This window comes from Miniopterus natalensis, chromosome 2 (genome assembly GCF_054644295.1).
Source record: "Miniopterus natalensis isolate mMinNat1 chromosome 2, mMinNat1.hap1, whole genome shotgun sequence".
Taxonomy (NCBI): Eukaryota; Metazoa; Chordata; class Mammalia; order Chiroptera; family Miniopteridae; genus Miniopterus; species Miniopterus natalensis.
In genome coordinates this window covers 104,338,244-104,347,788 of record NC_142082.1, presented here as the reverse complement: position 1 = coordinate 104,347,788, position 9,545 = coordinate 104,338,244, and the positions used below count along the sequence as shown (strand labels likewise).

The following is a 9,545-nucleotide window of genomic DNA, read 5'->3' as shown; positions in this document are numbered from 1 at the left end:
CTCTCCTGACTCCTCCCAAGATTGAGCTGCTCAACTCTGAACATAAAGATCAGTCTGCTACAAGCTTGAAGAATGCTTATCATTACACCCTGAACTATTCACTGCCTGTCCTCTGAGGCTAAGAAAAGCTTCAAAATCCTTTGTCACCTTCCTCTCAGCACGATTTGCTAAAATGATAAAATGTTTATCTGGAAACACAGGCAGGCATATTCCGCTGGTTGGGTCCAAAAGAAACAGCAATGAGCTGGGATAAAGGAGATGTTACTGGAAATCTGGACTATTTGTGGACTCCGAGAACAACTGTCCTCTAGAAACTAGCTATAATACCTTTAGAAATAATCTCCCTTCAAAGGCCTGGGGGATGACATGCCAATTGGATTTTTACAGGCAAGAGGTTTATTTTGTCTGGTACAAGCACACCAGCATTGCTTCCAAAGGCTGGGGAAGGGCTGCGCAGGTCAGTCTGCGAGGTGACACTGCCACCCTGTGGTGGCACGCATCGAGGCAGGCGCGGAGCTCAGCAATGGGAACATTACACACACTGTGTTCACAGAAAACCAGAGCTATCAAAAAAGAAACCAAGTTTCCAGAACAGCCCATCCTATGGAGAGGCTAATTCTTCTAGAAATGGCCCCATAGTAAGAAATATAAATAATTAAGTTTGGCATTTACTGTGTGATATGAGCAAAGCACTTTTTCTACCCACTCAATTCTTAGTACCAGGTGTACTGAAGGATGTATTTTCTTTCTTTCTTTTTTTTTTTTAAAAAAAAAAGCTTGACTGAAAAAAGTCTGAAACATTTTACTTCATATTACACATACTTTTTAAAAAAAGGCAGAAACACTTAGGGTAACAACACTTAACAGAAAAGCCTTGAGCTGGAGGACCTTGAAAATCAGTTTTAAAATGTTTGCTTTCACATAGTTTTTTTCATGGCTGCTTGTGTCATGTTGAAGAGATAAGCTTCGTAGATTATATTTAAGAAGTTGTCGTCATTCTGGAAAACAAAACCAAAAGACCGAGGGAATGTGATTTGTTGGGCAGAAACAAAAGGCTTCCTCTGTCTTAGAGCTGCACTGGCACTTTGATCCTAAGATGCTCATCTCTCCTGTTTGTCTAACAGCTGGTAGTTTTTTACTGCATATGTGAATGTTAAGTGGGGTTGAAGGCCAGGCCAGACAGTCCACTGCAGGTTTTCAATGGTCAGTATGTTACATACAGCACAGATGGGCAGCCTGGCTATGTGGTGTATGGAATGAGGCTCACTCATGAAAGTCCTAGGTCTGTGGGTGAAAACACAGAGGTCCCCAACAGAAGACTGGATAGGGAGGGCTTGACTGAGGTTGGTGGTTCTCGAAGTTTGGTTAGATTGCTAGGGTATTTTATGCTTTTGGCATTAGTTAAGATCTTACTTGCAATATGCTTCATCAGTATCTCATCAAAGCTGGTATAATTCTCCCATTAGTTATGGAAAGTGTCTGGCCTTGGCAAGTGGACAGCAGTTAGACCGGCAGTCTCTGAGCCCTTCTGCCTGGCTAAGGGCTGAGGGAAAATCACAGGTCTAACTAGTGGTTTTGTTTTTAATTCTGGAGACTTCTGCTTCCCACTCAAATCCTTTAAAGCTTTAGCAATTCACCCACATTACACATCCCCCCTTCACTCCCTCTTGGCACCCACTCACAGAATTAACATTATTCTCATCAGTGAAGGAGAGCTACTTATCTCTGTTCTTCCTACAAAGTGACCACAAAGTCCCTACTGCGTCCTGCGAACAGGAAAATACTGAAAACAAACTGCTTAGTGACTTCTAACAGTTCACAAGGAAAATACGTCTGAAACATAGGAAAAAGTAAAACGTACATGGAGAGTGGGGGGAAATAACTCCTAACTATCAGTATACAGGGTCTGCTCTAGGCCTTCAGAGCCTTAGCTCCTGCACAGAGAACTTTGGAACAATGTGATTTAATTGGAACGAGCCAGAAGGAATACGAAACTTTAAAATTCAAATTTGTTTTTTTCCCTTTATTGCTCAATGATGTCCTATCTAAGTCTTCATGAACACATCACAAATGCTTAAAAAGGTGGAAACCATTGGTATCCTGATATTTGTGACCTAGTCAGGCACAATCGTAGCCTCTTTAGTAGTCTTCCACTTTCACACTTACAGCTGATTTCTAGCCCCATCCCTTCCATTCTCTCCAAAATACATCACCTTTAAAAAATGTTTTTACTATCAGAGACCATTTTCTTCTTAAGATGAGACAGCTGCAAAAGTGCTGGCCTGCTCCCTAAAAGTCATCTGAAGCTTAAGCCAAATACCACAAAAATTTTCTTAAAGACTATCAAAAGGATACCTAAAGATGTTAACTGAGGTGTGTGAAGTCTGGAGAAAAGCATCCCACTTTTCAGGATCTGCCATTTATTTGTGGATGTGCTTTGCTGGGTGGACACCCAGAGGTTGAGTCCTTGCAGCAGTCTCCCTAGGACTGCGGCCCCCACTGTGGGTGGCAGGAAGGAGAGCTCTGGAGCCAGACTGTTTGGAGCCCAGCTTTGCTATTTACTAGTTGTGTGACCTCAGGCCAGTCACTTAGCCTCAGTTTCCTTGTCTAAAATGAAAAATGATAGTGTTGTTATGTAAGGATCCAATGAATTAATGAATGTCAGGCATTACAACAGTGCCTGACACACAGCTCTGTGTAAGTGTCAGCTGTTATTGTTATTTCATAGAGACAAGTAAGACTCATGGCTGCCAAAGAAGTCTCGTCACCCTCTGCTGTTCTGATGAGCAGGTTTCACAACTATTTGTAAATTTGCCCGTAGTAGCCACAGTCACAGCCGTTACTTGCTCCCCTACCTGCTTACTTCTTACTCAACAGTCTGCTTGACTCTCCACTAAGCACCTCCGCCTGCTCAGACGACATCACTCCTGCTCCCGAAGGCGAGTTCTCGGTTTGGGCACCCCACAGCATCGACAGTCCTTAATTACAGTGTCTGCTTCCTTCTTTTCTGACAGGTGACAGGTTGGAGGACTTAGTCTTCCAAATTACAAAATCTTTAAGGCATGGAGACACCTAAAGCCACAGCTGATATCCTGAATCTCATCCAGCTAAGCACAGAGCCACTGTGGTCTGGGGTGAGCTGTTACATTGTCCGCTTATTCCTGGGCAGTACTGTGCAGACACTCACTAACTGAGTGCTTACCTCAGAGTGGCAACCAGTAGGTGAGCAGGACTGGTAAAGGGAAGAAGAGAGACGACAGTCCCCCTACCTGAATGAGGAACAGCAGTGCTTCCTGAAGCTGCCTCTTGGTAAGTGGGCTGCTGCTGAGTATGGAGGGCTCCGGGCTCTGCAGAGGCAGGAGGAGGCTGGTGGAGGCGGCAGCTGGTTCTTGGCTTCCCAGGGGCAAGAGCCCACTCTCCTTTGGTGGGCTACAGGTGGGCTGTGTGAACACCATGGGGGACATGAGCAGAGAAGGAGCAACTGTAGCAGGGATGCGCTGAGGTGAGATGACCTGCTCATAGCAAATACATACAAAGAGGGCAGGAGTAAGTAGCAGCTCACTGAAACAACAGGTACAGAGACAAAGAGGCCACTCGTTAGCAAGAGCAGACAGAGGTGAGTTTAAATCCTAACTGTTCACAACTTCACTGGATGGGAAAAGCTCGAAAGAACTGACTCCTGTTCAGTCCCCCATATCTCCCTTGTCGTGACACAGCAGCTCTGGCAGCACTTGCTGCGCTGACTACTGTTCCCACTGCGTACAGAGCTTGGCCTCTCAGTAACACTTTACTTTTCTGCTCTAGTTATCGCTTGGTAACATGCACGTAGGACTGCTGGCCTTGTCCTCGGGGCTGGTTGTCCACTACTCTGATCTAAAGTTCCAACAACCGACATGAGTTGTTGGAGGCGCACACGTTTCCACCTCGGATTTCTCTACGGAGGAACCGGTGAGAGCAGCCTCCCCACTCACTTCCCACCAGGAGGGAGAAGCTGCTGTAATTTTATAATCACTCCCTTGGTATCTTTTTGGGGAGAAACTAGCCTCGAGGAAGGTGGGTTGTTTAACTGTCCCTGTCGGCTCTCACAGGGGCAGGGCCGTGCTGGAGGCTCCCGAAGGAGGGCCAGCACCGTGTGGCTCACTGGACCTTCTTCCTCGGCTCCAGCTGTGAGCCTGAAAGACAAGAGGGCTGCGCGTGCAGACGTTCATGTCTGACTCTCAACCCCAAGTGTCCTACTGTCCAATCTAAACCATCAAAGAGAAAAAGTCATATAAAAACGGGGCAAGATTACATTGAAAGAAGGATGAGGATGAGTGGTAGGTACTGTTTCCATAGAAACGGGTACTCAGATTTGAGGTTTTAATAAAAAATAGACAAGAGCTCTCTGACTCAGTGCCTCATGGACACAAAGCTGCTACATGCTCATGATCTTGGTTTTCAAAAAGAGTGGAAGATTTTGTTGGCTACTTGCCAAAACATGACAACCATCCAATGCTGAGACATGTAACAGGGACAGCTTCCTAATTTTTAAACCTATTGCATTTTCAATGAACTTGCACTAATTCAAATGAAAAAAAAAAAGCCCGATCTCCAGATGTTACCCACAGGCAACAGAATAGCTTGCGGTTTTCTTACTGTTCTAAGTTATTGATGAACATAGAGAACCATCTTCCTTGAAGGATAAACAATTTCTAAAAATTACAATATTTTTCCCTGTCTGGAAATTTGTGTATGTGTGGGGGGGTACATAGCATACTTCTCTCCCCATCTTCATTACGCTATGCAGATGATATGAATTAAAACAGGCCACACCTTTATGGAGTTAATGGCACGTTTCTCCCCGACTCCCAACCCCAGGGCCTGTGGCTCTGCAGAGGCAGCATCTGTGCTCCTCACCACTCTGCACCCGCATGCAGCACGGCGCCCGGCAGGGAACAAGCACCAATTACTGTAGACTAAAATGACAAGAACAGGCCAGACAGCTATGCCCCAGAATGAAGATTAGGGTCCCCCTGTGTCTGTGTCCTTTCGCATGTCCCTGTCTTCAGACCTTATAAACTGCGAAGACTTAACTCTACAAATAAAGTATCTGAGAGGTGGGAAGCTCCCAGATTGCTAAACAAAGCGAAGATTCTCTTTCCAGGCAGGAAGTTAAGGTGATATAAGCTGCACAGGGGAGGCTTTGGACACTGGGACAGAAATGTCCCTAGAGCCCAGAAGCTGATTCTAAATTTTACCGCATCACAGTAATAACCAGTGGATATTTACCTGGAAAAGAGGAGTCTGCTTTTCTGTGTTGGATGTCTTGTCAATCCAGGATTCCAAGGGTTTCCCTGCTCCAGAGCTCTGAGTTAGCACAGGAAACTTAGCTGCCAAGGCTGGCCGGTTAGACGCATGCAGCTGCTGTTCCTGCTGCACAAGCTGAAGCTTTTGCAGTAGCTCTTGAGGGGAGATCACTCCAGAACCACTAGTCTGATTGCCAGAGGGGGGGGGCATTTGTCTTGGGCATGTGGGCTGTTCTTTTTCATGAGCCTGACATCCTAGTGCCTGAGGTGGAAGGGAGCCATTGAAATGTACCAGCTGTGGCTGAGCCACCCGTCCTGGAGCTGCAGGGGTGGCAGCAGTGAGGGTTGTGATGCTTGGGGCCGCTGAGCTGGCAGGTGCTGGTGTACTAGGGTCATACTTGTTCATTGCTCCCGGGGCACTCTGGAGCTTCTCTAACAGGTTCTGAGGTCTGGAAGCACTGTGTACACGATGAGAAGTCCCAGCGCTCTGGGGAGACCCCAGGTGGACAGGTCCCGTAAAATCTTCCCCAGCAGAATGGCCACTGCCATTTTTGCAGGGCCGGTTTTCAGGCAGCTCTGACAATGGGTGGAGGTCTGTACTCCTTACCAGGAGTTTCTGAATGGCTGGACATAGCTGCTTCTCAACGGGGGGTGAGTGTCTTTTGGGTTCCTCATAGGACAGGGAACGTACAACCCCCTGCCGAATCGGAAGCTTCTCTTGCTGCTGCTGGTGCTGGTGGAAGGTCTGCGGAGGCCCCACAGTTTCCTGACATGTAGCTTTGTCCTGCTTTCCAAAGAGCGCTGTCAAGGACAAGTGTTGGGGTTCAGGGTCTAAGGTCTGGAAAAATAAAAATGTCTCAAAATGGATCTACATACAATTTGGTTATTTGGGGGATATGAAACATAATTTACTCAATCATTTTTTTCTATTTATAAAGGATTAATTAGAGAGGATAAAAAACTTAATTATAATAAACTTCACAAAACTGAGACCTTTTTAATTCCAATAATTTTCACAGCATTCTTCCCTACCACTTCCAAGGTAGCTGTTATATTTTAGTATCTGTTGATTGATGAAATAGAAATATGAGTCCTGATGGGCCTGAGGTTCACAGATTGGGAACCACTATGGTATAAAATTATATCCACTAGAAGGTAAGTAATCTCTTCAACAGGAAGTCCATCTAACTCTGCAAAGTATAAGAAGATACTGAGAATTCAAAGGACTATGAGGATTTCAGAATTCCTGGTAGCTTTTCACAGAATTATAGAAATTTAGGGTGAGAAAGAAACATGTCATTTAATCCAACTTGATCCTTTCGACTATATAAACTCTGAGAACAAAGATACCTATTAAGTGGCTAACTGGGCTCAAATATTTAAAAAGGACCCTAATAGCCATTTTTACACAGGGACCTCTGCCGCAAACCATGCTTCAAAGAAAAGCCTGCATGGAACTGCCTGCCTGCACTGTGTCTCTGTCAGCTGAGCCCATCCTTATAAAGGAGTTCCTAGAGTCCTATTTCAACCAATGGGACTGAGGCTTTCCCCATCCCATCAGAGCTGCACAGAGCTGACCAACCAGAGTGGTTCTATTCTGACCAATAAGGACAGTGCCTTTTGAACCAATCAAATTGCAAGGATTTGGAATCCTCATTTGCATGAGGATGGACCAATCATGGACCAGGCGCTGAGACTTCTGTCTCAATAAGCCAGCTCCCCTCTGGCTCTGGGAACACACTTTCCCTTTCCATGGACGATTCAAGACTCTTTCCCTGGCTGAGCTGAAATCCTGAAGATGTCTTGCAAGAACAGCACAGCACAAAGCAGACTGGTACAGAGTAGAGCAGAGCTGTCTAGCCAGGTAGGGGCCTGGCCCACGGCTGCCTCACCAGGGGTACTATTTTCCCAGCCCTGCTGTATCACAGTTGAGCTGTTTTGCACTGAATAAAGTTTCCTTCTTCACTGCACCCCAAATTGAGGATTCCCGTTCCCATTGAATTGGTACAAACTACCATTGGTTGACAACTATATAATAGTAGCTTTAAAAAATCATCAAATCATAAAATCTGCCGTGGCCCAGCCAGTTACAAAGTTGCTTCCTTCCTGCTCTATATCATCTCTGGCTCTTTCTGTTGCTCTCTGTATTATTGGGCTAAGAAAACAGAAGCTTCATTCTCAAATCAGCATATTCTCATTTATCTACTAAAATAACAGATTTCCATGGAAAGCAAACAAAAGTAAAAGATAATTAGAAAAGACTTATTTTTTAAAAAATTCAACACAAGACTTTCATTAACTAGTCTTTATGTCTTTTGGTTCCATGTTCATTTTCAAACTTGATTTAAACCAATTCCTTTAAAAAAAACTTTAATGAGGAATAACCATAAGAAATGGAAACAGCCACATTATATTTACAATCAATAATGGGACTCACAGTCTGTCCCGTATGGCTCAGATGGTTGGATGTCCTCCCATGCACTGAAAGGTTGCCGGTTTGATTCACTGGGTTTTAAGCTCATTCCTGGTGTGGGGCGTGCAGGAGGCAGCTGATCAATGTTTCTCTCTCCCTTCCTTCCTCTCTCTCTGGGACTTGCAGATTAGCAATTTTGTTACTACTTTACTATTCTAAAATATATATCCATATGTATGTAAATTCATACAAAAACTGCTATAATATTTATAATTAGATGCAAATACAATGACAAATTTTTGGGTCTAAAGAGAACTGTTATACCACTCCTCAGGACAGGAATCCCATTCTGTATACACAATGGTCTGGCATTGTACCTGGTATAAAGGAGGTGCTCAGAAATGTTAAACTGAATTTTGCTGCCTTGGCTGCTTTGGGAAACCAACCATCAACTTCAGCAGAATGTGGGCCTCATGGTAATATTCCTGTTAACTCTGATGATGTTATAGTTTGCTGTTTTTGTTTTTTTTTAATACATTATCCTGTAAGGAGTTCAAGTCCATAAAAGATTAGCATAGAGTATGGTAAATGCCAAAAGTAAAAATTTTAACCCCTTTTAAGGAAGAGTAAATTGTTAATAATAAAAGAATCTCTAACTTGAAATCTCTCTTTTTTTGCATTTACCTTAAAGCATCCTCAGACAGCACCAGGCCCTCCCTTGACTATACTCTAGGTAAAAGTTCATTAAGAACCCTATAGAGACACTTTAAATGAAAAGCAGAGAACTGAGTACCTGACTGGGTCGAGGTATGCACTGCTGCTGGTTTTCACTGGGCTTCACTGGAATTGGTTTGATGAGATTGGGGTTGTCGTAAATGGCAGATGAACTGGTTATCTGTTTTGGCTCAGAACAGGTTTTACACTGAAATGGAAAAAAGACCTTATTTTTGGTGTAAAAGAAGCTTTATTCTTTTAAAAAGAACATATTTTCCTTCTTGCTCTTTATTTTACCTAATTGGTAGCTATTTTTTAATTTTATTTTTTTAAATATATCTTTATTGATTTCAGAGAGAGGAAAGGAGAGGGAGAGAGAGAGACAGAAACATCAATGATGAGAGAGTCACTGATCGAGCCCGCAACCCGGGCATGTGCCCTGACCAGGAATCGAACCCCAATCACCTGGATCCTAGGTCGACGCTCAACCGCTGAGCCATGCCCTGCAGGGCACGATTTTTTTTTTTTAATCCTTACCTGAGGATATTTTTTCCATTGCTTTTCAGAGAGTAGAAGGGAGGGAGAGAGAGAGAAACATCAGTGTGAGAGAGACACATCAATTGGTTGCCTCCCACACGAGCCCCGACCGGGATCAAGCCTGCAACCCAGATACGTGCCCTTGGCCAGAATTGAACTGAGGACTTTGGTCCGAGGGCTGACGCCCAAACCACTAAGCCAAACCTGCTAGGGCATAACTGGTAGCTATTTTTTGATAGAGTTTCATGTACAAAAGTAAGTCTTTTAATTGCCTCTTATTGAGCTACATTTGAGTACAAATAAAATTTAAGCTTAATTTTTCTCAGTCACACAATTCAGTGTTCTAAAATATTACCAACGGTATCAGTCTGCAAGACCCTAAAGGATCTTAGATACTTGGATACTTGAAAGGCTATCAATATGCTTAAGAAGCAATAGTTTAAAAATATCGAGCCTAGCACGGCCGGCATGGCTCATGCTCTGACCATTGAGGTTTCAGGCTCAATCCCCAGTAGGGGGCGTGCGGGAGGCAGCCGATCAGTGACTTTCTCATCATTGATATTTCTATCTCTCTTTCCCTCTCCCTTCCTCTCTCT

At 44.1% G+C, this 9,545-nt stretch overlaps 1 protein-coding gene across 6 annotated transcripts in view; it reads right to left on the bottom strand.

Annotated features, from left to right (window-relative positions):
* Window positions 1-740: 740 nt before the first annotated feature.
* Window positions 741-9,545, bottom strand: part of DCP1B (decapping mRNA 1B) — a 50,417-nt gene continuing 41,612 nt past the window's right edge. For 3 of the 6 annotated variants that reach the window (XM_016224865.2, XM_016224866.2, XM_016224869.2), the window contains exons 6-9: window positions 8,492-8,620; window positions 5,269-6,123; window positions 3,270-3,512; window positions 741-998 (exon numbers count right to left, since the gene is read on the bottom strand). In XM_016224865.2, the coding sequence (XP_016080351.2) occupies window positions 918-998; window positions 3,270-3,512; window positions 5,269-6,123; window positions 8,492-8,620 (1,308 nt within the window). In that variant the 3' untranslated portion in view covers window positions 741-917. Of the gene's footprint in view, window positions 999-3,269; window positions 3,562-5,268; window positions 6,124-8,491; window positions 8,621-9,545 lie in introns of those variants that run through there. The other 3 variants (XM_016224867.2, XM_016224868.2, XM_016224870.2) reach the window with 3 other exon arrangements.